We start from the raw sequence: 26,710 nt of genomic DNA, 5'->3' as shown, positions 1-26,710 counted from the left end.
CAAAAATAAGTCTGATTAGTAAAATGTCGTTTCACTCAGAAACACTTCCTATCTAGAAGGCTAATGAACTACCACGCAGCGGGAAGAGAAAGGAGAATCCCCCTTTTCAGCGTTCAAAATGGAATAGGAAGATCAGCATTGGCAGGAAGCTTGCAGGGCAGAGATGACATTTGGCCCCAAAGAGGAATTGAACATGCCAGCTGGGAATGGGAATGTAAAAGAACAACGCAAGCCTGCTGGCCAGTCCCAAACAAAAGCTATTAAGAGACGAGCCAGCTGGGTGAGGGAAAAAGCCAGCAGGAAAGGGGCTGGAACGCTGAGGGAGCTTTGATGGTCATTTCAGCTATTACAAGCTCACTGGCAACGCAAACGCTCCACATTGCCAACCAAATGAATCCCATCCCCGCCTCTCAGAGTGGAAGAGGGATCAACTAACTGTTGAAGGTGTTAATAAATGAGTGTTTTTACGCGTGCTGGCATTAGTTCGTCTGTCAGAAAGCCAGCAGGGCCTAAAGCAGTGAAGGGAGTGTTTGTACTAACAGAGACTTTTAGGCAAAGCTGGCATGAATCCAGCAGAGATGAGCTACGCATGCCTAAGAACACTGTCAAAAATACATCCAGTGTGTGTTTCTGTTCAATTTGATTGTACTGAAGAGGAAGCTTAATTTAGAGACTGGGATTTACATATTCTCAAGAGTTCTTAGTACAGATATATGAGAGACATTTTCCCTGGATTGAAGCCAAGTAGCTTACATAAAACTACTGAACTAAAAGAGGCGGGGGGCAAGTGCTTCATTTGTTTAAGTGTGGAGGGTCTTGGTGCATACACTGAATCCTTATCTAGCCTGAAGTCTTTGCTCCTGACAATACAAAGATTCTCAAACTGTGGTCCATGCAGAGGTGGCTGGTTACCTAGTGCTGGCTTTTGTACCCTATTTCCAATTGCTAAACTGCACGGGGAAACAGCTAAAAATGCAGTAAGAACTATTAATATTTCTCTTCTACTTAAGCATTTGCTGATGTTACCACAGGGATATTATGCAATAACAACTGGGAGGGGATGGTCTGTATGATTCAAAACGGGAGGGCAGTTGGCCCACCAGATAGTATATCTGTATTTAGGTGTGGTCCACACTATGAAAGAGTTCAAGAACCCCTGTACTAGAGGCAACAAGAGTTCTGGCGGTGAGATTTGTTATGTGTTTCTGAATATCATTTCCAGTTTGTTATGCAAACAATGTTGTGTTTGCGCTGTTTGTTTAGCATTGATCATATTTTGAGTTTGTTATAGACACCATAGTTTGTGCTAACATCTGTATAACTAGCTGGACACTTAGTTCTGTATTCTTTGGACCAGTATGGAGGAAAAAAATTTTTTAATCTGCATTGCTAAAAAAAGTGTTACAGAATGACTGGTAAATTCTGAACTGGGTACTGCTCTCCCAATAAGGATGTATTTACATGTGTGTTTAGCAGCAGACTTTTCTCATGTCTAACTTTGATGTGAATATCTCTATTTAAAAAAAATCAATTGTAGCCAATGCAAAACTCCATTACCCATCACAGCATCAGATTGAGAGCAGGCAAACCCTCCCAGTTTGAGTCTACTGAGTATTAGCTTTATCTTGGAATTATTCTTACATTGCTTGAACTAGGCCCCCATTAATAGAGCTACTCAAGGCCGACGCTTCCATTTAGGCAACCTAAGCAGTCGCCTAGGGCGCAAGGATTTGGGGGGGTGGCATTTTGCTGCCCTCGGCGGTGGGGGGCTGGGGGGGGGCCTTCTGCACTCCAGGCCTTCGGCGGCAATTCTGCCGTGGGTCCTTCACTCGCTCCGGGACCCGCCGCTGAAGTGCCCCGAAGACCAGAAGCGCCCCCCCGCCACAGAATTGCAGCCGACCGGGAGCACAGAAGGAGCCCCGCCTAGGGCACCAAAAACCCTGGCACCGCTCCTGGAGCTACTAGGTATGGTGATTCAGATTTAACATTTCATGCAGTGTTGCTGGAACAGCATCAGTCCAGCCACGGCACACAGGTTCTCAATATCCCTGGTCTTCTAGAAAGCCTTTACCCAATGAGCCTGGCTGTACGACAAGGACAGGAAAAAACAACAGGAAAAAGAAAACAGGGACTATCCAAGACATCAGTGTCTTTCTAGGAATACCCAAGCCTTCTTGCCAATTATCTTCCAATCCAGTTAGCAGATAAATGAATGTGTTCAACCTTCTGACTGAGAACTGCAAAGCTACGGTACATGAACAGCAGCAATTATTCTGGGACATATACTAGCCTTATCTGAATAATAATGTTTGTGAACACTTATTTTTACTTTTTAAAATATTCACAATAGGAGTTGTCCTTTCCAATATTGGAATAGGCACTCTTTCCAATATTGAACTAAAGGGAACCACTGAAATCAACTGACATCATTAGAAACACCAGTTGTCTTACCTTATGAATTTAGATCTATTTACTGAGATTGTTCTCTGATGTTAAGCTGCCATGTTTACAAGTTCCAAACCCATGAGAAACACTCACACAGTGAACACAGAGTTGAACCACTACAGCACATGTAATTAAGTGCAGAAAAAGAAAGCACAACCGCTACAGAAGTATAAAGATCAACTACAACCACAGATAAACCAATGGGCTTTCACTTTCAAATTTTACTGTCCTAGCATCCCTTTTTCATGATTACTTGACCTTATAAACATAAGGTTATACACTCTAATATAGTCACTTTCCAGAGAAAAAGGAAGCAGGAGTTCAGCTGCAAGAAGAGTTCCCCCAAAAGCAACCAGACATCAGACGCTATTAAAATACATAATCAATGTATGGGAGAAACAGTTGCTTGAGCTGACGAGAACAAGCTAATCCCTTTAAAGCCCCCTAACACTTTTACATTTCATCAGCTGAAGTCACTGACGTAACCAATTTTGGCAGTCAGGACTCAGTCACAGGAAACACACAAACAACACAGCAACTGGCCTTGCGGCACCTAATCTAGTAGCGTCTGAGAAAAATGCAGCATACGTGATTGTGACTACTTAAAGTAATTCTTTCAGCGATTTAGCTATAACACTAATTTCCAAAAACTTCAGTCAGTGACAACCACCACTCATATGGAAGGTATGTGTGGTAAACTAGTAAGGAGGTACATACAAACACTATGATGCTTCAGAATATCGAAAGACAGAAAGAAAGCTGCAGGCAAGTCCCTGGAGTCTTCTAAACCAGCAGGGTGTCAAGAAAACAGAGACTGTGGAGAAGCTAAAGAGTGTGCATGCACATCATTTCTCACAGGTAACTAGGGCTGAACACCTCAGCTAAGGTAACTCTTTATGGGTGATGCAGGTGAAACAATATCAGAGATAGAAGTGATGGAGCAAGACAACAAATTAATTGCTGAAGGCCCAACATGTCTCTTGAAAATATTAATGGTGGTCTTGGGACTATTTATACATCAGCTTTTCCTTCACTACTGAGAAAAATATCAATAGTACTAAAGAATGTAATACCTCACAAAGTTGGAGATACTGTAATTATGATAAGAATAAGCCAGCACAGCTTCTGTGGAGCTAAAGTCATGCCTCTCTCACATACCAGAATTCTCTCAAATGCGACAACAGTGGATAAAGGGACAAAAAAGGGGAAATAATTTAATCTTTCAAGAAGTTTTGATGAAGGTCCTTCAAGCAGCTATTAAGAAAATCTGGTAAGCAGAAAGAAAAGGCAGAATCCTTTCATGGATTGGAAACTGTTTGAGAGAGGAAAGAGAACAAGAATATACAAGTCTCAGTTGAGAAAGATGTTAATATAGCAGGCTGCCTCAGGTATCAGTACTATAGTAGTTAATCTGGACAAGGGGTGAAAAGTGAAGAGGCAAAATATAGTGAGCACAAAGTCATTCAAACTTTTAAAACTAGGGAGAATTAAAATTGGGAAAAGGGACAAAGTAACAGATTAAACTTAATCCAGATAAATGCAAAATACTACACAACAGAGAGACCAACATAAACCACTCATATATACCGATGAGTTTGATGGACTGGATAATCTACCAGATCTTTTCCTTTGACCTAGGCATCACCATGTACAGCTCAATAAAGACATCTCAGCATGCAGCCATGGTCCACAAAGCAACTAAGATGTTAGGCAGCTATCAAGGGAGGTTAGAAAGTATTATGGACAATCCTTTATTCAGATATTTAATTGTATGTATTTGCCTTGAACACTGTGCTCAGTTTTGGTTATCCTGTACCAAACATTATAGAAACAAGAAGAATACAGAAGCAGAAAAAAGTCTCTCACTACAAGGAGAAAGGAAGAGAAATTAAATGGGAGCAAAATAAAATCTAAAAAGGAAGCATTTTAAATGTAAGTATGTGTCATATATGGAACTTGATGTTGCTGGATAGTATTTAGCCAGATTTTTAAAACTCAAACACACTAGATACATGCATTTGTAATTGCAGTTGTAGTTACACTAAAAATAAAAACTACAAAAGCTCTCAGCCATTTTCTTCAGGGCATAATCTGATCACCAGCTGGGGTCAGGAAGAAATTCTTAAATCAGACAGCATTCCCCCAATTGGTCAGATGCATTACACTTTTTTGTTGCTTTTTTATTTTTGTTTTGGATTTGTTGTGATTTACTCAAAAGTAATTTGTATAAGACATCTAGCAGAAAAGAAATTAGATGGATCATTGTTCTTGTCTAGCAAGATAGTTTCTATATTTTTATGAATGACTTTATACAAAGATTGTCTCATATCTCTGACTTAAGAAAGCTCTACTAACCTATTTTATTAAATATCATTATTTTAATACTAGCATAACTAATGAAACAGTTTCTTAAGTAAGAATATCTCATTACTCACATAGCATAGGTCCCAGAATTCAGGTTCTATTTTTCTATATAGTTATTTCAAGCATGAGGGAAAACATAACAACAAGAGAAGTAATACAAGTTCAGGTACTGTACCTCTGAATACTGGTATACCAACCTGATGCCAATACAAATCAAGATGTATAAGTCAGAGAAAGAAATGACACTGTGGTAATGAGCAGGGACTGTGAATAGACTGTGAACATTTTAGAGATCCCTCTGTGTGAACACAGTCATTCATTCATTCCAGTGCAGACTTTTCTGGCATTGAGTTGAACACCCACACCAAACCTTTTTGTATACCAAGAAAGTTATGCCACCCAGTTACCAATGCTAGTTTTTAAAATCCTTAAGCATGCAGACTGTTCAGATCAGCTGTCAGAACACCATTTTCCAGCGGGGAAAATGAAAACCCTGCACCAATACCACTTCCACCCCTCCCTTCCAATATTTGAAGAGAATCTGTTTCTACATTTTTAAAGTTTAGAGGACCAGTTGAATGAATTCTATTCACAAGAATTCCAAATCCTCCCCTAACAAAAGCAAAAACAGAAAAGAATTATTTTTTTCTTTCAGTTTTTAGGTTGAATATAGGAACTTTTTCACCTTAGTCCAGGCCCCATTCTTGATACATACTTCATCCCTGCCTATCCGCAACTGCTCATAAAAGCCACAACGTGCCCTGAACTACAGTGGTTTTTACCAGACTCCTGAACTGTAAGTTACATACTCTCTCTACAACTCCCTATACATATATGGACCATATAGACAGAGTACAGAAAATACACTACACTCAAAACCCCCATAGCTACACACCCAGAGCCTCCCCATAGATACAGGCACCTTGTAGCCCCATGCAACAGAGAAGCCCTTCACCTAGATTATGTATGCCTATATGCCCCTCACCTCCCATGTCCCCAGGCAGACCTCCCCGCCACATTGCCCTGCTATAGAAATGCTCCCATACAGAACCCTAAGGACATCCCGCAAACACCTCGTGCCCTGCATACCTCGCACCCCCCATATACCACCCCCACTGCATATACCACCATGCAGACCCGTGCACGTCACCCCACATATCTAACCCCTTGCATGCCACCCCCATGCAGACCCCTACACATCAGCCGCACATCATCCCACATACCCCACCCCCTGCCCTGCCCGCTCCCCCCACATACCACCTCCTGCCCACACACGCCCTGCCCTGCCCCTTTACCCCCCAGACACCCAGGAGCTCCAGGCGGGGGAGGTGGGGCGCCCCATCCTTCCCCCAGTCCTTGAGGCAGCCGAGCCCCCACACGCTCATCACACACTCCTAGCCCCACCCGGGGCGGGTCTGCGGCCGCTGCCCCGCGGCGAGCCGGCTCCTTACCGCTGGGCAGAAGGCGGCGTCCGTGCGCGCGGTCCCGGCGGGAGTCCGAGTCCCCGTCCCCGCTGCGCATCCTCCTTAGGGCGCTACCAGCTGCCGGCTCCAGCCCCCCCAGCGGCGACTCTCACAACGAAACTGAGCGAGCGAGCAGCCCCCGCGCCGCGCGCCTCCCATCCCGGGGGCTGTCGTATTGCGCCGGCGCGCGATCCGCCCGACGCATCTCGGGAAATGTAGTCCTTCCTCCTCCCGCGCCGTCCCCCACTACAGCCCCGGCACCTCAGGCCGGTGGGTTATTCCCGTAGGACGGTCAGTGACTGTGCGGCGGCGCCTGTCCCCTGCTCGGGGACATTGAAGGCGCGCGACAGGGAGGGAGACTATCAAGGGCTGTAGAGTTAAATCGTTTGCAATGTGCGGAATTAGCTCCAATCGGAGCGCGTTCGCATAGCGTGCGAGAGGTAGCGGAGTCGATACCCGCTTTCTCCAACACAGTGTTTCCTCTTTTGCATTTTCATAACTTCATTAAATGAGAGCAAGTCCCACAGAAAAAAAAAACGGTGGCTCAGTACCGCTAAATAATTTAAATCAAGCGAGCCACCAATCATTTCAGTTGTAACAAAACAAAACGGGAGAGTGGGGGTTACAGCTGCCACTTTATTATTCCATGTAGTTATAATTATCTGTCATTTATTATTTATACAAGGGGAGGAGGTGACTGTTCCTTTGCCATAAACAAATAAGACGAGATCTCTGCTCTCCAGTCTGATCTCCATAAAAAATCCGTCCCAGGTAGCTCTGTCTGACTACTTGGTCTGCAGTGTTATAAACGCTGCAATGCACTAAACATTATATTATGTGCGTGATTTGGGGAATTCAGACAATAGCTGGATGCCTTGCACTCCATGCCTCCTGGCCGGGGTGTTTTCTGTCAATCCAGTAACATCCCTTCTTATCTTTGGCACCATTTGCCCAAAGTGAGGAGTCATTAAAAGAGCCCGAGGAAATTATTAACATATGCAAATGTTATTTAGTGCTGAATTTTGCAAGATTAAAAATATCTGCTTGACCCAGGAGATTAATCCAGCCCAGAAATAATGAAAAATAAAGACAAGATATTCGTGGGGAAAAACTGGAAGTCTGGTTTTATTAGAATGGGCACACCAAAAATACTCAACTATTACAAAGAAGAAATAGGGCTGTGAAAATCATTACTCACATTTAATGAGTATAATTATTTAAAAGAAAGAAACATATTTTTTAATCCAAGTAACAATTAGAAACTGAAATTAAGGTGAAAAATCAAATAAAGAGTTCACATGTCCAATAGGAGACCTTATTGAATAATTAATTACCCTTCCAATTATCTTCAACTTCTAATAGTCTAGGAGTTTAATTTTTGAACATTCAGAAATCCAGAATTAACAAATTATAAGCATTTGTTCAAGGACTCAATTAACAGTTTGCAGATTTATTTTAGATAGTGATATATGAAGGATGGTTTTGGGAGGAAATCTGAGCTCTAATCCTGACTGTGCTAGAAATTTTACTGTTTGACTTCAGTCAAATCATTTCATCACTCTGTCCCTGCTATGTAAAGTGGGGGTACTACTACTTCCTTTATTTGTCTTGGTTATTTAGACTGCAAGTGCTTTGGGGCAGGGACTGTCTCTTAATATGTGTATGTACAGTGCCTAGCACAATAGGTATAACAAACAGTAATAAATACATGGCATCACTTAGTTAAATGTTTAAACACTTTGGGGTGGGTTGTTCCAAAGTGTCTTTATTTTCCCCCTCTTGATACCTCTTTTACCATCAAAGTCTTCATACCTCCATGATCCTCTTCATAGTAAGGAAAGCTGGATGGGCACCCTGTGAAACTCATCACTGCCACTCTGTGCATTGAGGGGAAAGTACTTTGAAGGTGATAAAAGCCTGGCTTCCTCATCAGGGCTAAAAGCAGTGCCTGTGTGATAGCCCCATGGCTGGTGAATGAGGGACCTAGTTCAGGACATACCCTCTGAATCCACCAGGTGAGAACACATTACACTTTCATGAGATTGCCAAACTGGTCCTTAGAGTTAAAAAAATCAACAGTGGACTGTGAATTATTGCACTATATTTTTTAATCTGTTTCATCAAAGAGAGCAATATAGCCACAACTCACTTTTAAAACGAGTAGGCACTGGAATCTATCTTCTGTTTGTTTGCATCAGTGTCATGTGTAGATATTTTGTATACACCATATGAAGTATGCGTTGTGCCTTCCTGCAGGATCTTGCTAGCTGCTGCTTCACTTTTGCACTTCTCTACATTGAAAATGTATTGTTTGCAAGCTACAATCTGGAGAAGAGCTACAAACACCTACACATGCATAACAATTCAAAACACTCAGCTTCTTTCGTAACATTTAATTTACAATATGACAATTGGAGGTCTCCACAGAAATCTTTCAAAGTACTAGTACAGTATCTTTGCCACTCAGGACAGTGACTTTAATGGCAAGTGTCCTATGAAACTGAGGAAGGAACAGTTCAAATGGGATAGCATTACCAGAAATTCCACTTGAAAGGGGACTCTTGGCCATTGCAAAGTGATTAAGTGGTGCTTAAGATAGTAACATCCACAAAATTTTAGGTAGCCATGGATTTGCTACAATACTATTAATGAACAGAAAATATTGAGTAACACAATTGCAAAGCAGAGCTCAAAAAGTATACAAAGTGTGTGATTTTTTATCCAGCTTGGGATTTTGCAGTGGTCTTATAAAATCTTCAGGTTTTATGATTCCATAAACATATGAATTATCCAGATGTCAGCAAAACTGTCTTGTAAAGATATATATATTTACACTGGTATTTAATGTGAAAGCAAAAGCCATTTAATTCCCCTCTTTCATCAGCAGCTATGCAAACCACATGCAGAACATTTCTCTAGTAAACTTGTTCTTAGGGACCAGCTTCTCTCACCCTCCATGATAGCTTTTCATGATGCAGTTTCAGTGAGTAAAACAAAATCCAAGCAAAATCTTAGATGATATTGGAACACCTAAGCCACGGGGAAAATAAAAGCATAATGCAGAGTTCAGCCACAGGAGTAAAGGAAACTGAGCCTGCAATGCCCTCTGCAGGCTGCCAGAGAACTTTTCTATAAGCTCCTACAGAGTTTAATGCCATTTGAAATATCAAGTGAGAAAAAAAGTCCTAGAAACATCATTGATAGATTAAATGGCTAGTTTATGTAGTTTAGAAAGGTCTTCTCTACTGAGTCATCTAATCCATTCCCCAGTGCTGTGACAAGATTGGTTTCTTTATCTCAGACACATCCCTGATAAAATTTCCAGTAACTTTTATCAGCTTCAATGTCAGCAATTCCACAGTCTCCCTTGGCAACTTGTTCCATAGCTGAAATGGAAAATTATTCTGTATTTACCTACATTCTTAAACCTATTGCAAGTGGTTTTGTTCTTATTGACTAACACTGCTACAGTAGCATTATAGTCTTTGACTAAATTACATCATCAATGCTCTTCAGGGTGTACTGCACACACATCTTCTAGCTAAAGCATAAACATTCCAATTATTGTTAAGCAATTGTATCGCACAATAGCAGAAAAAGGGGTCAGAGTTGAATGTGTTATTTGAGTGTCTAAAGTTAATTTTTAAACGTAGATTTTTGGTAGGGAATGTATGAACTGATAGTATTCACATCTTTGGGCTAGATCCTCTGGGGCAGCACTGATGAATGGGCCTAAAGGAACTACTTATAACTCCTTGATTTGCTACCCTGACATAGGTTAGAGTAGTTTCCGAGTATTCTACTCTATACCAGCTGGCAGTGATCACCAAGCCACATCTCTTCTTCCCCACTGACCCCTCCTTTAAATGCCCCGGGAATTTTAAAAATCCCCTTCCTGTTTGCTCAGCCAGGTGTGGAGTGCAATCAATCATTCAATCAATCAGCGACCATGCCTCCAAGCCCCAAACAAGCCCCAGCATGGAACAATTCAGAGCTGCAGGACCTCATCAGTGTTTGGGGTGAGGAGGCTGTGCAAGCACAGCTGCGCTCCAGAAGGAGAAATTATGATACCTATGGGCAGATATCGCAGTCCTTGCTGACAAGGGGCCATGAACGGGACGCGTTGCAGTGCAGGGTCAAAATAAAAGAGCTGAGGAGTGCTTACTGCAAAGCCCGTGAGGGAAATCGCCACTCAGGAGCTGCCCCCACAACCTGCCGTTTTTACAAGGAGCTAGATGCCATACTTGGGTGTGACCCCACTGCCAATCCGAGGACCACGATGGAGAGTTCAGAGCAGGGAGAAGTGGGGGAGGGTGTAGAGGAAGCCGACAGTGAGGCTACTGGGGTGGAGGGAGACACCCCGGAGTCCCAGGAGGCATGCAGCCAGGAGCTCTTCTCAAGCCAGGAGGAGGCTAGCCAGTCGCAGCAGCAGGAAGTTGCTGGTGAGGAAGAAACTGAGGAGCGTGCTCGGGGTAAGTAGATTTTTATGTTTTGGGAGAGGAGGGTTTGGGTTATGGCTGCTTGCATGCATGCCTAAACGTGGAATAGCCCATTGATTTGCTCTATCACGTCTCTGTAATCTGCCTCGGTAATCTCTTGAAAAGTTTCAGCCAGAGCGTTTGCAATTTGCTTTCTCAAGTTGATTGGGAGAGCCACCGTGGTCCTTGTCCCGGTCAGGCTAACTCGTCCGATGCACTGTGCAGCGAGGGGTGGGGGGACCATGGCTGCACACAGGCAAGCTGCCTAGGGGCCAGGGCGGAATCCACATTGCTGTAGAAGACCCTCCCTCTCTTCCCAGGTAACACGCAGCAGTGATATATCTGGCAGTAGGAAACCCTGTTGAGAATTTAGGGATACTTGAGTGCAGGGTGCCAGGTTCGCCGTCCCACCCCCCAGCCCCACGGAGCGCTCCGGTCACCTCCTCCCCTTTCCCAGCACGTAGCTATCCCCGCGGTGCGCTCTGGTCTCCCCTCCCCCTTCCCAGCAGGCATCCAGCCCCGCGGTGCGCTCGGGTGTTCCCCCCCCCCTCCCAGCACGTAGCTATCCCCGCGGTGCGCTCCGGTCTCCTCTCTCCCTTCCCAGCAGGCATCCAGCCCCGTGGTGCACTCCGGTGTTCCAAGCACGTTGGTAGCCCCGTGGTGCACTCTGGTGTTCCCTCCACCCCTCCCAGCAGGCAGCCAGCCCCGCGGTGCGCTCCGGTGTTCCCCCACCCCTCCCAGCAGGCAGCCAGCCCCGCGGTGCGCTCCGGTGTTCCCCCACCCCTTCCAGCAGGCAGCCAGCACAGCTGTGCTTTTCCCCCCCCTCAGCAGCAGGATGGCATTAACACCCCTCCCCCCCCGGCAGCAGCTCGCCACCTTCCTGTTCACTACTGTCCCCTGTGCAGGACACCAGCTACGTCCTGTACCCAGTGCAGATAAACCCCAGTGACCCATCGGTCAATTCCCCCTCCCAAGGGGAACTCGGGGGAAAAACATTCACCCCATTGCTCGCCATGACTTAGCTTCCCTGGCCTCTCTGTGTTATGTGAGGTATGTGCGAAGGATGCTACCAAAAGTCTAAAAACTCCTTCACTGTGTGATAATAAACAATGTAGCCTCTGTGTATTACATGGTTCTATCTTTCTTTTTTCTAGTGACCTTGACTAATGCAGCCGGATCACCTGTCTCACGTCGATTGCAGAACTTGAGAAGAAATCCCAGAAAATCAAAAGAAGAATTGATCAAATCAGTTATGAATCACTACAACAGAGAAAGTAGGAAGACACATGAATGGAGAGAGAAAATGTATGAATGGAGAGAGAAAATGCATGAGTGGAGGCAAACAGAAAGCAGGAGAAAGGAATTGGCTAGCAAAAAAACCTCAGAGCAGATGATAAGCCTCCTGGCTCGCCAAACTGAGTCTTTCGAGTCTCTCTGAGCCATGCAGGCAGATATGTACCGTGGTAACCCACAGCCCTCCCAAAGCTCTCTTTCTTGTTCCCCAGTATTTGCACAAAACACCAATCTCCAGCAGCCAGTTTCTTATTACCCCCATCTGCCCCCAACACCTGTACGATCACCTACCAGCCCTGATAACTATAATTCTTACCCTGTGCACTCCACCCCCATTACCCTGCAGCATAATAATCCTGAAGTGCAGCAGACATTGAACAGTAATCCAAATAGGACATATTCAAACCTCTGAATGTGCAGTCCACCACCCTAACCCCCCTTGCCTTTTATGTACTGTATGTTGAATAAAGGATTTTATGTCTTTTTCAATACATTTTATTATTGCAGGAAGTGGTAAATTTTGTACCCCAAGGTAGAACAAAGCACAGCAAAGGCACCAAACATTACTGTTGGCTCTCAGCATCAAATTGCTCCCTTAAAGCATCCCTAATCCTTGAAGCCCTTTCCTGGGCCTCCCTATTAGTCCTGCTCTCTGGCTGTGCAAATTCATCCTCTAGGCGTCGAACCTCGGAGGTCCATTCCTCACTGAATCTTTCACCTTTCCCTTCACAAATATTATGGAGGGTACAGCACGCGGATATAACAGCGGAGATGCTGCTTTCCCCCAAATCTAGCTTCCCATAAAGACAACGCCAGTGGGCTTTCAAACGGCCAAAAGCACACTCCACAGTCATTCTGCACTGGCTCAGCCTGTAGTTGAACCGGTCCTTGCTCCTGTCAAGCTTCCCTGTATACGGTTTCATGAGCCATGGCATTAAGGGGTAAGCGGGGTCTCCAAGGATCACAGTGGGCATTTCGACGTCCCTTACTGTGATCTTGCGATCTGGGAAAAAAGTCCCGGCCCTCAGCCTCCTGAACAGGGAGCTGTTCCGAAAGATGCGTGCATCGTGCACCTTTCCAGGCCATCCTGAGTAAATGTCAGTGAAACGCCCACGGTGATCCACAAGCGCTTGCAGAACCACAGAGAAATACCCCTTGCGGTTAACGTACTCTGATGCCAGGTGGGGTGGTGACAGAATAGGAATATGCGTCCCATCTATTGCCCCTCCACAGTTAGGGAAACCCATTTCTGCAAAGCCATCCACAATGTCCTGCACGTTCCCAAGAGTCACAGTTCTTCTTAGCAGGGTGCAATTAATGGCTGTGCAAACTTGCATCAGCACCATTCCAACGGTGGACTTTCCCACTCCAAACTGGTTCGCCACCGATCGGAAGCTGTCTGGAGTTGCCAGCTTCCAGATTGCAATAGCCACCCGCTTCTCCACTGGCAGAGCAGCTCTCAATCTTGTGTCCCTGCGCCGCAGGGTAGGGGCAAGCTCAGCACACAGTGACATGAAAGTGGCTTTTCTCATCCGAAAGTTCTGCAGCCACTGCTCGTCATCCCAGGATTGCAGGACGATGTGATCCCACCACTGAGTGCTGGTTTCCTGAGCCCAAAGGCGCCGTTCCACGGTTTTGAGCACGTCTGTTACTGCCACAAGCAATTGAGTGTCTTCAGCGTCAGGCGTTTCAATATCATCGTCTGACTCCTCACTGTCACTTTGCAGCTGAAGGAATAGCTCCACTGCCATGCGTGATGTGCTGGCAACATTCATCAGCAAGGTCCTCAGCAGCTCAGGCTCCATTTATAACAAAAATCTCAGAAATCGCGCTGCAGAATCACAATGCCGCCAAACTGCTCGGAATGTGTAGCAAAGCACCACGGGGCGTTGGAACAGGAAGCGGAAAGACCTGCACACTTCCTTCCCCTTCCCACAAGCCACAGCGTCAAAATGGGACGAGGTGCTCTGTGGGATAGCTGCCCACAATGCACCACTCCCAACAGCGCTGCAAGTGCTGTAAATGTGGCCACACTGCAGCGCTGGTAGCTGTCAGTGTGGCCACACTGCAGCGCTGGCCCTACACAGCTGTACGAACACAGCTGTAACTACCAGCGCTGCAAAACTGTAAGTGTAGCCATACCCTTAGTCGTTTTCCAACTCCCACTCTAATTTAATTCCTGAGGAAAACGCTGCTCCTCTTCTCTTATCCCTGAAAGTGGAGACTGTCAGACTGCCCCTCCACAGGGTGCTTTTTCCAGTCTGATACCTACTGAAGAGAGACAGAAGCTTTTGGATTTTCCCCATGCACAAGCTCTATTGCAATAGTCACATGTCTTCAGGCAGCAAGTAGATTTGGAGCAGGAAAAGGCTAATGCAAACAAAGGAGGAACTGATCATGTGTTTGACTCTCAACATAACATCTAGTTCTAGTACATTCAGTGCCTTAGTACAGCTACATAAGTACTGTATGGGAGCCAGACTTTTACCTTCCTTTTGCCTTCAGAGATTACCGTGTTTCTGGATCAGAAAAAGAGGTAAAACTGAATTCTAATGGCAAGAAATGGATTTAGACACATTATTAACTATAATGCAAGCCCACCCACCATGCTGGATCCAAGCTCAGCTCGCTAGCCCGAGACTCTGCCAGTGGAACAATGTTCACACAGTTATATCTGGTGTGCTAGTGTAAGCCCTGCTTGCATGAAGCTGTCTACCCAGGCTGGGAGGCTCACTTTTAAGCTGCAGTGTAGATGCACCCTGGATCTCCACCCCCACAGGCTGGGTGTTCCTCACCCATTCCTACCAGGCAGGATATCACTATTCCTGGAGTCCCTCCCTACCAATCTTTACCAGTTATTTCCTCCAAGCATGGGGAATCCCTGCTCACTGTGGGTAGGTTTTCCCAGACACTTCTTAATAAAGAGCGAGCTGAAGTCCACCCATCCACCTCACTTTATCAGTGGAGCCCCTCTTGGCTGGGGGACTGGGCAGTGTGTTGTGCCATGAAGAGGCTCCCCTTTGGTGGTCCCCCTGATGAATTAAAATGGGAGCCAGCCAGCAAGGCTGACCGTCCCTTGGCCACCAAAGACTGTCAAAGGTAATGAAGGAGATGGAACCAAGAGGATTGGGGTGCAGCCAGGGGCTAGGGAGAAAAATGGTGCCTCAGTTGTCGGACAGCATCCTGTGTAATGTGGCTGTATTGGTGAGCAGTGGCGCTGCCAGAGAAACTGAGATTTGGGGGTGGTGGAGTCAGAGGAGCTACAAATGAGGACAGCCTTCATTTTCGGTGGTATGGGGTTTGGATGGCTGGAGGGAAATATGGAAGATAGCAGAGAGGCTGAGGTAGGTGAGAGGGGACAGGGGCCCAGTTGGAGACACTGGGGGAAAGGGAAGTTGGGGAATTGAGAAATAGAGTTCTGATGGCAGAGGGAGGTTGGCCCAAAAAGGTGGTTTTGGCAGGGGGAGTTAGTCCTGTCATAATACTGCCATAGACTTGCATTTGTTCTAGTTCCTGGAATCACGCTGAATATGTTCAGAGTCTGAGCAATAAGCAATTTGATTTGCTCTATGGTTATCATTTGTCATCAGCCCTGGCCATGCTTTGTAGGGGTGTAGATCACAGCCATTCAACTTTAATTTCCTGGACGGAATTTATTTTAGTGTGGGAGGGAAGGGGTTTTGCTTCAGCAGGCCTTTCATTAACCCTTGGCCAGATCTCCGCATCCAGCGGTCTCCCTTGGGTTAGTGAGCACTTGTGTGTAACGGAAATGAATACCTTGGAAGTAGGGTTGTCGATTAATCACAGTTAACTCATTAAATAAAAAAAATTAATCGCGATTAAAAAAATTAATCACAATTAATCGCACTGTTAAACAATAGAATGCCAACTGAAATTTATTACATATTTTTGGATGTTTTTCAACATTTTCCAGTATATTGATTTCTATTACAACACAGAATACAAAGTGTAGACTGCTCACTTATATTATTATTTTTATTACAAATATTTGCCCTGTAAAAATGATAAACAAAAGAAATGGTATTTTTCAAGTCACCTCAGACAAATACTGAAGTGCAGCGGTTTTCAAACTTTTTTTCTGGTGACCTAGTTGAAGAAAATTGTTGATGCCCACGACCCAGCGGAGCTGGGGATGAGAGGTTTGGGGTATAGGAAGAGCTCAGGGCTGGGGCAGAGGATTGGAGTGTCAGAGGGGGTTCAGGGCTTTGGGCTCGGGGTGCAGGCTCTGGGGTGGGGCCGGGGATGAGGAGTTTGAGGTGCAGAAGAGGGCTCCAGGTTCGGGGGGGGGGTGCTCAGAGCTGGGGCAGGGGATTGGAGTGCAGGGTTGGGGCCTGGGCTTACCTCTGACGGCTCCCGGTCAGCGACACAGCAGGGGTGCAGAGGCAGGCTTCCTGCCTGTCCTCCCACTGTGGACCGCATTGCATCCTGGAAGCAGCCAGCAACAGGTCTGGCTCCTAGGCAGAGGTGTGCAAGCAGCCTCACCCGCCAGCATCCGCCCCCAGCTCCCATTGGCCAGGAACTCCATTGGCCAATGGGAATGAAGAGCTGGAGCTCAGGGCAGGGGCAGCATGCAGAGCACCATGGCCCCCCTGCCTAGGAGACAGACCTGATGCTGGCTGCTTCCAGGATGCAGTGCAGTGTCAGAACAGATAGGGACTATTAGTTTTTACTGGCTGGCTACCAGGGTCCCTGGATGCTGAGCAAGGCAACCCAGTGCCTTGCATTCCATGACCCAAAGTTTGAAAACCACTGTTGTAGTGCAATCTCTTTATCATGAAAGTGTAACTTACAGATGTAGACTTTTTTTGTTATATAACTGCACTCAAAAACAAAACAACGTGAAACTTTAGAGCCTACAAGTCCACTCAGTCCTATCTCTTGTTCAGCCAATCGCAAAGACAAACAAGTTTGTTCACATTTGCAGGAGATACTGCTGCCTGCTTCTTATTTCCAGTGTCACCTGAAAGTGAGAACAGGCATTTAATGCCACTTTTCTAGCCAGCATTACAAGGTATTTACGTACCAGATACGCTAAACATTCATATGCCCCTTAATGCATCACCCATCATTCCAGAGGACATGCTTCCATGTCGATGATGCTCACTAAAAAAATAATGTGTTAATTAAATTTATGACTAAATTCCTTGGAGGAGTTGCCTGTTCTGTTTTACCCACATTCTGCCATATATTTCATGTTATAGCAATCTCGGATGATGACCCATCACATGTTCGTTTTAAGAACGCTTTCACAGCAGATTTGACAAAATGCAAAGAAGATACTAATGTGAGATTTCTGAAAATAGCTACAGCACTCCACCCAAGGTTTAAGAATCTGAAGTGCCGTCCAAAATCTTAAAAGAGCAACCGTCAGATGCAGAAACTACAGAACCCAAACCACCAAAAAAGAAAATCAACCTTCTGGTGACATCAGAACCGGTGCTAGGGTTTCTCGTGCCCTAGGCGCATGGCCATTTCGCTGCCCCCTGCGCTGATCCCGCGGCTCTGGTGGAGCTGCCGCAGTTATTCCTGCGGAGGGTCCTTTGGTCCTTGGCTCCAGTGGACCTGCCGCAGGCATGCCTGCGGGAGTCCACCAGAGCCGCGCGAGCAGCCGACCGTCCGCAGGCATGACTGCGGCAGCTCCACCGGAGCTGCGGACCAGCGGACCCTCCGCAGGCATTTCTGCGGCAGGTCAACCGGAGCCGCCTGCCGCTCCCCCGGCAAAATGCCGCCCCCCAAATAATCCTGGCACCCTAGGCGATTGCCTAGGCTGCCTAAATGATAGAGCCAGCCCTGGGTGACATCTGACTCAGATGATGAAAATTAACATGCATCGGTCCGCACTGCTTTGGATAGTTATTGAGCAGAACCTGATATCAGCATGGACGCATGTTCTCTGGAATGATGGTTGAAGCATGAAGGGACATATGAATCTGTAGTGCACCTGGCATGTAAATATCTTGTGACACCAGCTGTAACAGTGCCATGCGAACGTCTGTTCTCACTTTCAGGTGACATTGTAAACAAGAAACAGGCAGCATTATCTCCTGCAAATTGTAACCAAACTTGTTTGTCTGAGTGATTGGCTGAAGTAGGACTGAGTGGACCTAAAATCCCTGTAAGCTGCAGAACCAGCCCAGCGGGGACCTGCCGTGGCCGGGGCGGCCCCCACCCATGCCCACACCTAGCCGTGGCTGGGGGAGGGGTGCCTATCCCATGGCCCCAGCCCTGGAGCTACTGCAGGGAGAGAGCTGGGGAGAGTCCTCTCTCGTCGCTGTATCCCCAGAACACCCTCCTGCACAGACAAACCCCTCATCCCCAGCCCCACCCCAGAGCCTGCACCCCCAGCCGGAGTCATCAACCCCTGCACCAGCCCCGAGCCCCTCATGCCCAGCCCCAACTCCCAGTGCACACCTCCAGCCAGAGCTCTCCCCCCACACACACCCAAACCCTCTGCCCCAGCTCTGAGCCCTTCATCCCCATCTGCACCCCAGAACCCTCACACACACCCCCACCCCAACCCTCTGCCCCAGCCCTAAGTCCCTCATCCTCCACCCCCATCACCTCCTGTCAAGGTTCCTTCCCCACTCTGAACTTTAGGGTACAAATGTGGTGACCTGCATGGACACTTCTAAGCTTAATTATTAGCTTAGATCTGGTAACTCTGCCACCATCCAGAAATTTCAGTGTCTGGAGCACTTGTACCCCACAAAACCTTCCCCTCCCTGGGCAGCCTTGAGAGGCTTCACCAATTCCCTGGTGAACACAGATCCAATCCCCTTGGATCTTAAAACAAGGAAGAATCAATCAGGTTCTTAATAAGAAAGCTTTTAATTAAAGAAGAAAAGTAAAAATCATCTCTGTAAAATCAGGGTGGAAAATACTTTACAGGGTAATCAAATTCGTATAGCCCAGAGGAACCCCCTCTAACCTTAGGTACAAAGTTACAGCAAACAGAGGTAAAATCCTCTCAGCAAAAAAGGACATTTACAAGTTGGGAAAACAAAAATAAAACTACTCCGCCTTGCCTGGCTGTTACTTAGAATTTTGAAACATGAGAGACTGGTTTAGAAAGATTTGGAGAGCTATCTCCCAAGAGCGAACAACACCCAAAACAAAGAGCACAAACAAAGACTTCCCTCTACGAAGATTTGAAAGTATCTTGTCCCCTTATCGGTCCTCTGGTCAGGTGTCAGCCAGGTTTACTGAGCTTCTTAACCCTTTACAGGTAAAAGAGCCATTAACCCTTAACTATTTGTTTATGACATGCCCCCCAAATCTCAGACAGTGTGGAACCACACTGGCGGTGATTTCTTCCTAGAACTTTAGAATAAACAGATTAATAAAACACATGCACTTTTACATATGCTACTAATTATGTAAAACTACAAGATTCTCTACATTTTAAGGACAATTTTTAACCAGTTGATTCTGGGAAACTTTCACGACAGAGTGCATCAGCTACTTTGTTAGAAGCTCCTTAAATGTGTTGAATTTTGAAATCAAAATCTTGGAGAGCTAAACTACATCGAAGAAGTTTTTTGTTGTTTCCCTTGGCCGTATGAAGCCACTTTAGCGCAGCATGGTCGGTTTGTAGCTGGAAACGCCGTCCCCAAACGTGTGGGCGTAGCTTTTCCAGGGTGTACACAATGGCGTAGCATTCCTTTTCACTGATGGACCAGTGGCTTTCCCTCTCAGACAGTTTCTTGCTGAGAAACACAACAGGATGAAATTTTTGATCTGGTCCTTCCTGCATTAAAACTGCTTCTATGCCACACTCAGATGCATCTGTGGTTACTAGGAATGGTTTGTCAAAGTCCGGGGTCCTGAGCACAGGGTCAGACATGAGTGTTGCCTTACGCTGGTTAAAGGCCTTTTGACACTCATTAGTCCACTTAACGGCATTTGGCTTGATCTTTTTGGTTAGGTCGGTCAGTGGGGCAGCGATTTGGCTGTAGTGTGGTACAAATCGCCTGTAGTACCCGGCCAAGCCTAAGAAGGATTGGACTGTTTCTTTGACCTTGGGACAGGCCACTTTTGGATAGCATCCACCTTGGCCTGTAGGGGGTTTATGGTTCCTCGACCCACCTGGTGTCCCAGGTAAGTCAGTCTGTTTTGGCCTATTTGACACTTTTTGGCCTTAACAGTTAGTCCTGCCGGCCTGATGCACTCAAAGACTTGTTCCAAGTGTTCCAGGTGTTCTGTCCATGCATCAGAAAAAATGGCCACATCATCGAGGTAGGCAACTGCATAGACTCATAGATTCTAGGGTCAGAAGGGACCAATGTGATCATCTAGTCCGACCCCCTGCACAAAGCAGGCCACAGAACTCTACCCATCCACTTCTATAACAAACCCCTAACCTATGTCTGAGTTATTGAAGTCTTCAAATTGTGGTTTGAAGACCTCAAGCTGCAGAGAATCCACCAGCAAGTGACCCATGCCCCACACTGCAGAGGAAGGCGAAAAACCTCCAGGGCCTCTGCCAATCTGCCCCGGAGGAAAATTCCTTCCTGACCCCAAATATGGCGATCAGCTAAACCCTGAGCATGTGGGCAAGACTCACCAGCCAGCACTCAGAAAACTATACTCTGCAGTAACTCAGATCCCATCCCATCACCAACCACTGGGCATACTTATCTGGCAATAATCAAGGATCAATTGCCAAAATTAGGCTCTCCTTTCATACCATCCCTTCCATAAACTTATCAAGTTTAATCTTAAAGCCAGATATGTCTTTTGCCCCCACTACTCCCCTTGGAAGGCTGTTCCAGAACTTCACTCCTCTAATGGTTAGAAACCTTCGTCTAATTTCAAGTATAAACTTCCTAGTGTCCAGTTTATACCCATTCGTTCTTGTATCTACATTGGTACTAAGCTTAAATAATTCCTCTCCCTCTCTAATATTAATCCCTCTGATATATTTATAAAGATCAAGCATATCCCCCCTCAGCCTTCTTTTGGCTAGACTAAACAAGCCAAGCTCTTTGAGTCTCCTTTCATATGACAGGTTTTCCATTCCTCGGATCATCCTAGTAGCCCGTCTCTGAACCTGTTCCAGTTTGAATTCATCCTTCTTAAACATGGGAGACCAGAACTGCACACAGTATTCCAGGTGGGGTCTCACCAGCGCCTTATATAACGGTACTAACACCTCCTTATCTTTGCTGGAAATACCTCGCCTGATGCATCCTAAAACCGCATTAGCTTTAATGGCCATATCACATTGGCGGCTCATAGTCATCCTGTGATCTACCAATACCCCAAGGTCCTTCTCCTCCTCTGTTGCTTCCATCTGATACGTCCCCAATCTATATCTAAAGTTCTTATTATTAATCCCTAAGTACATGACCTTGCACTTTTCACTATTAAATTTCATCCTATTACTATTACTCCAGTTTACAAGGTCATCCAGGTCTTCCTGTATGATATCCCGGTCCTTCTCCGTGTTAGCAATACCCCCCAGCTTCGTGTCATCCGCAAACTTTACTAGCACATTCCCGCTTTTTGTGCCAAGGTCAGTAATAAAAAGGTTAAATAAGATTGGTCCCAGAACCGATCCTTGAGGAACTCCACTAGTAACCTCCTTCCAGCCTGACAGTTCACCATTTAGTACGACCCATTGTAGTCTCACCTTTAACCAGTTGCTTATCCACCTTTCAATTTTCATATTGATCCCCATCTTTTCCAATTTGACTAATAATTCCACATGTAGATTCTCCCAATCCTGCTAGGAGACCATCTACAAGTCTTTGGAAGGTGGCGGGTGCATTTCGCAGCCCGAAAGGAAGCACATCAAATTCATACACCCCTGTATGGGTGATGAAGGCTGACCTTTCTTTGGCGGGTTCATCTAGCGGTACTTGCCAGTACCCCTTGGTTAAGTCAAACATAGAGATGAACTGGGCACGTCCCAATTTCTCCAATAGCTAATCGGTGCGTGACATTGGATAGTTGTCGGGACTAGTTACAGCATTTAGCTTACGGTAGTCCATGCAAAAGCGTATTTCCCCATCTGGTTTGGGAACTAGAACCACTGGAGATGCCCATGCACTGTTAGAGGGGTGGATTATACCCATCTGTAGCATGCTTTAGATCTCCCTTTCTATAGCAGCTTGGGCATGAGGAGACACCCGGTAGGGTGGGGTTCTAATTGGGTGAGCATTACCTGTGTCAATGGAGTGGTTTGCCCGTTCGGTCCGTCCTGGGGTGGCTGAGAACATTGGGGCAAAGCTGGTGCACAGCTCCTTGATCTCTTGCCGCTGCAGACGTTCCAATGTTGTGGAGAGGTTCACCTCTTCCACACCACCGTCATTTTTTCCTTCGCAGTAGATACCTTCAGACCACTCAGCGTCATCTCCTCCCTGGGCTGTAAACTGACAAACCTTTAAATCTCTGGAATAAAAGGGCTTTAGAGAATTAACATGGTACACTTTAGGCTTTAGGGTTGAGGTGGGGAATGCTATGAGATAGTTAACAGCTCCTAGGCGCTCTTGGACCGTGACTGGCCCTTCCCATGATGCCTCCATCTTATGGGCCTGTTGCGCCTTCAAGACCATAACCTGGTCCCCTACTTTGAAGGAATGCTCTCTGGTATGTTTATCATACCAGGCCTTTTGTTCTTTCTGAGCATTCTTTAGGTTTTCTTTAGCAAGGGCTAAAGAGTGTCGGAGGGTGCTTTGTAGGTTGCTTACAAAGTCTAGAATGTTAGTTCCTGGAGAAGGCGTAAACCCTTCCCATTGCTGCTTCACCAACTGTAATGGCCCCTTAACCTCGTGGCCATACACAAGTTCGAACGCTGAAAACCCTAAACTGGGATGAAGCACAACTGTGTAGGCAAAAAGCAACTGCTGCAACACTAAGTCCCAATCATTGGAGTGTTCATTGACGAATTTACGTATCATGGCCCCCAAAGTTCCATTAAACCTCTCCACCAGGCCATTGGTTTGATGGTGGTAAGGGGTGGCAACCAAGTGATTCACCCCATGAGCTTCCCACAGATTTTTCATGGTCCCTGCCAGGAAATTAGTTCCCGAATCTGTAAGAATGTCGGAAGGCCAACCTACCCTGGCAAAAATGTCTGCTAAGGCCTGGCACACAGTTTTAGCCCTGGTGTTGCTTAGAGCTACTGCTTCCGGCCATCGGGTAGCAAAGTCCATGAAAGTCAGTATGTACTGCTTTCCTCTGGGGTCTTTTTTGGGAAAGGACCCAGAATATCCACAGCTACTCGCTGATATGGGACCTCAATTATGGGGAGTGGCTGGAGAGGGGCTTTGACTTGGTCTTGGGGCTTTCCCACTCATTGGCACACCTCACAAGACTGGACATAATTAGTAACGTCCTTGCCCATTCCCTCCCAGTGGAAGGACTTCCCCAGTCGGTCTTTGGTTCTATTCACCCCAGAATGGCCACTAGGATGATCATGAGCTAAGCTCAAGAGCTTTACCCGGTACTTAGTTGGAATCACCAACTGTCTTTGAGGACACCAGTCTTCCTGGTGTCCACCAGAAAGAGTCTCCTTGTATAAAAGTCCTTGTTCTACAACAAACTGGGATCGGTTAGAAGAGCTGAGAGGCGGTTGGGTGCTCCGTGCCACCATCCAAGCTTTCTGAAGGCTGTCATCAGCTCCTGCTCAGACTGGAACTGGTCCCTTGAGGCTGGAGACATCAGTTCCTCCTTAGACTGTGGACTTGGGCTTGGTCCCTCTGGAAGTGATGTAGGTGATGGGGTGTTTTTGTTGATGGTGAACCGCTTTCCGCTGGTGCACTATGTGATATTTCAGGCTCTGGCTGAGCCTCTTGGGTAGGGTTGTCTGCTGCTTCTGCCAGTTCAGGCCGGCTGGTGCCCTCTGGCACTGGAGTTGTAGATGGGTTTGCAAGCGCTGGAGTCAGTGCTGGCAACGGTTCTGGTGCTGGTTGCTTTTCCAGTTCCGGTTCTGGGACTGGATGCACTATGGCTGTTGCAGTCGTTGGCAGGGGATCCGGTTCCACCATTTCTGTCTGGGTCTCTGGTAACACAGACAGAGCCCTTGTGGACGGCTCAGGAACAGGGATGGGTGTGGAAGCTTGTTTGGCCTGGCTGCGTGTGACCATTCCCACCCTCTTGGCCAGCTTCACATGGTTGGCCAAGTCTTCCCCCAGTAGCATGGGGATGGGATAATTGTCATAGACTGCAAAAGTCCATATTCCTGACCAGCCCTTGTACTGGACAGGCAACTCAGCTGTAGGTAAGTTTACAGATTTTGACATGAAGGGGTGAATTGTCACTTGGGCCTCTGGGTTGATGAATTTGGGGTCCACTAAGGATTGGTGGATAGCTGACACTTGTGCCCCAGTGTCCCTCCCTGTGCTAAACTTCTTTCCGCCCACTCTCAAGTTTTCCCTTTGCTCAGAGGGTATTTGAGAGGCATCTGTGCCTGGGGATCTTTGGTGTGATTGTGGTGTAATGAACTGTAATCGGTTGGGGTTCTTGGGGCAGTTGGCCTTTATATGTCCCAGTTCATTACATTTAAAACATCGCCCAGCTGACTGGTCACTAGGTCGAGGTGGGTTGCTGGAGACTGGTGAGGTGGGACAATAGGGTGTCTGGGGCTTTCCTTGGGTTGTAGGTGGGGTCTTGGGTTTCCCTCGGTGATAGGGTTTATTTTCGGTTTGCCCCCTCTGATATTCGCTTCCCTTGCTAGTAGTTTTTTTCTTTTCTGCCACTTCCACCCATCTGGCTCCAATCTCCCCCGCCTTGGTTACAGTTTTGGGCTTCCCATCTAGGATGTACCTTTCTATTTCCTCAGGAACACCCTCTAAGAACTGCTCCATTTGCATTAGGAAGGACATCTCTTCCAGAGATTTAGCACTTGCTCCTGATATCCAGGCATCCCAATTCTTTCCAATGTGGTAGGCATGTAGGGTAAATGACACATCTGGTTTCCACCTTAGGGCTCTGAACCGCTGACGGGCATGCTCAGGTGTTAGCCCCATTCTGATTCTGGCCTTCGTTTGAAAAAGATTATAATCGTTCATGTGTTCCTTAGGCATTTCAGCCGCCACCTCTGCTAAGGGTCCACTGAGCTGTGGCCTCAGCTCTATCATGTACTGGTCTGTAGGGATGCTGTACCCAAGGCAGGCCCTTTCAAAATTTTCTGAAAAGGCCTCAGTATCATCACCTGCCTTGTAGGTGGGGAATTTTCTGGGATGGGAAACAGTACCTGGGAGAAGGGTTGTTAGGGTTGGCGGGTACATCCTGCTTAGCCCTGGCTAATTCCAGGGCCTGCTGGTGGGCCCCCCTCTGGATCTCCAGCTCTTTTTGTTTTATCTCCATCTTTTTTTGTTTTATATCCTTTTTTTAAATCTTTATCTTTTTTTCTTTTATTTCCATAGCTTTCCGGTGGTCAGCCTCTTTGGCTTTCTCTTCTTTTTTTTTTTCTTTTTCTTTTCTCCTCCATAGCTGTTTTGTGGGCAGCCTCTTCTCTGGCTATTTCTAATTGTTTTAGTCCCATCTGTCTCTTATGTTCGCTGTCTTTCTCTGTTGCTTCCAGCTTAGCCAGTTCTAGTTTGTTAGCTGCTCCACTAGTACTCATTTTCCTGCTTTCTGGTGCTGGCTACATCCCTCTGCAGTTCACTGAAGCTGGGATGTACTCAGCTCAGGGCTGCTTGGTTAACAGAGACTTTCTAACTAGCTATACCCGAGAGGTAGAAAGAAAGAAAACAATTCAGCTTGTAAATTCCTTTTGCTGGCTGCTTGCTCACAGCTTGAAGCCTTCTCTTAACAAAGACCCTTGTTAAAAAACTTAACACCTCTGCCTTCAGGCTGCTTTTGAAGCAGCTAGAAAGGAGAGAAAAAAAATCCTACTGGCTTTTGGTTCCTAAAAAAATCCCACACCACTGCTCACCACGTCAAGGTTCCTTCCCCACTCTGAACTTTAGGGTACAAATGTGGGGACCTGCATGGACACTTCTAGCTTAATTATTAACTTAGATCTGGTAACTCTGCCACCATCCAGAAATTTCAGTGTCTGGAGCACTTCTTGTCCCCCACAAAACCTTTCCCTCCCTGGGCAGCCTTGAGAGGCTTCACCAATTCCCTGGTGAACACAGATCCAACCCCCTTGGATTTTAAAACAAAGAGAAATTAACCATCCCCCTTTTTTTCCCCCACCAATCCCTGGTGAGTCCAGATCCAATCCCCTTGGATCTTAAAATAAGGAAAAATCAATCAGGTTCTTAATAAGAAAGCTTTTAATTAAAGAAGAAAGGTAAAAATCATCTCTGTAAAATCAGGATGGATAATACTTTACAGGGTAATCAAATTCGTATAGCCCAGAGGAACCCCTCTAACTTTAGGTACAAAGTTACAGCAAACAGAGGTAAAATCCTCTCAGCAAAAAAGGACATTTACAGGTTGAGAAAACAAAAATAAAACTACTCCGCCTTGCCTGGCTGTTACTTAGAATTTTGAAACATGAGAGACTGGTTTAGAAAGATTTGGAAAGCTATGTCCCAAGAGCGAACAACACCCAAAACAAAGAGCACAAACAAAGACTTCCCTCCACGAAGATTTGAAAGTATCTTGTCCCCTTATTGGTCCTCTGGTCAGGTGTCAGCCAGGTTTACTGAGCTTCTTAACCCTTTACAGGTAAAAGAGGCATTAACCCTT

General features: G+C 46.2%; 2 protein-coding genes across 3 annotated transcripts in view; one reads left to right on the top strand and one right to left on the bottom strand.

The window, feature by feature from the left end:
- The window catches only part of LOC127051024 (USP6 N-terminal-like protein), a 208,759-nt gene extending 202,634 nt beyond the window's left edge, over positions 1-6,125 (bottom strand). Inside the window, exon 1 of the mRNA XM_050952814.1 lies at positions 6,105-6,125. The gene's annotated coding sequence lies outside the window, so the exon portion shown is untranslated. The remainder of the gene's footprint in view (positions 1-6,104) is intronic.
- A 4,013-nt stretch (positions 6,126-10,138) lies between these two features.
- On the top strand, positions 10,139-12,381 carry LOC127051080 (zinc finger and SCAN domain-containing protein 20-like). 2 transcript variants are annotated; one of them, XM_050952960.1, is made up of 2 exons: positions 10,139-10,744; positions 11,905-12,381. In XM_050952960.1, exons 1-2 carry the CDS (start codon positions 10,222-10,224, stop codon positions 12,186-12,188), a joined length of 807 nt encoding a protein of 268 aa, XP_050808917.1. In that variant the 5' UTR covers positions 10,139-10,221; the 3' UTR covers positions 12,189-12,381. The 2 variants fall into 2 exon arrangements, with proteins under 2 accessions (XP_050808917.1, XP_050808918.1); XM_050952961.1 differs by lacking the exon at positions 11,905-12,381 and adding an exon at positions 10,912-11,115.
- Positions 12,382-26,710: the final 14,329 nt, after the last annotated feature.

This window comes from Gopherus flavomarginatus, chromosome 5 (genome assembly GCF_025201925.1).
Source record: "Gopherus flavomarginatus isolate rGopFla2 chromosome 5, rGopFla2.mat.asm, whole genome shotgun sequence".
NCBI lineage: Eukaryota > Metazoa > Chordata > Testudines > Testudinidae > Gopherus > Gopherus flavomarginatus.
The sequence above is the reverse complement of the archived record's forward strand: the minus strand, read 5'-3'. Positions and strand labels throughout refer to the sequence as shown.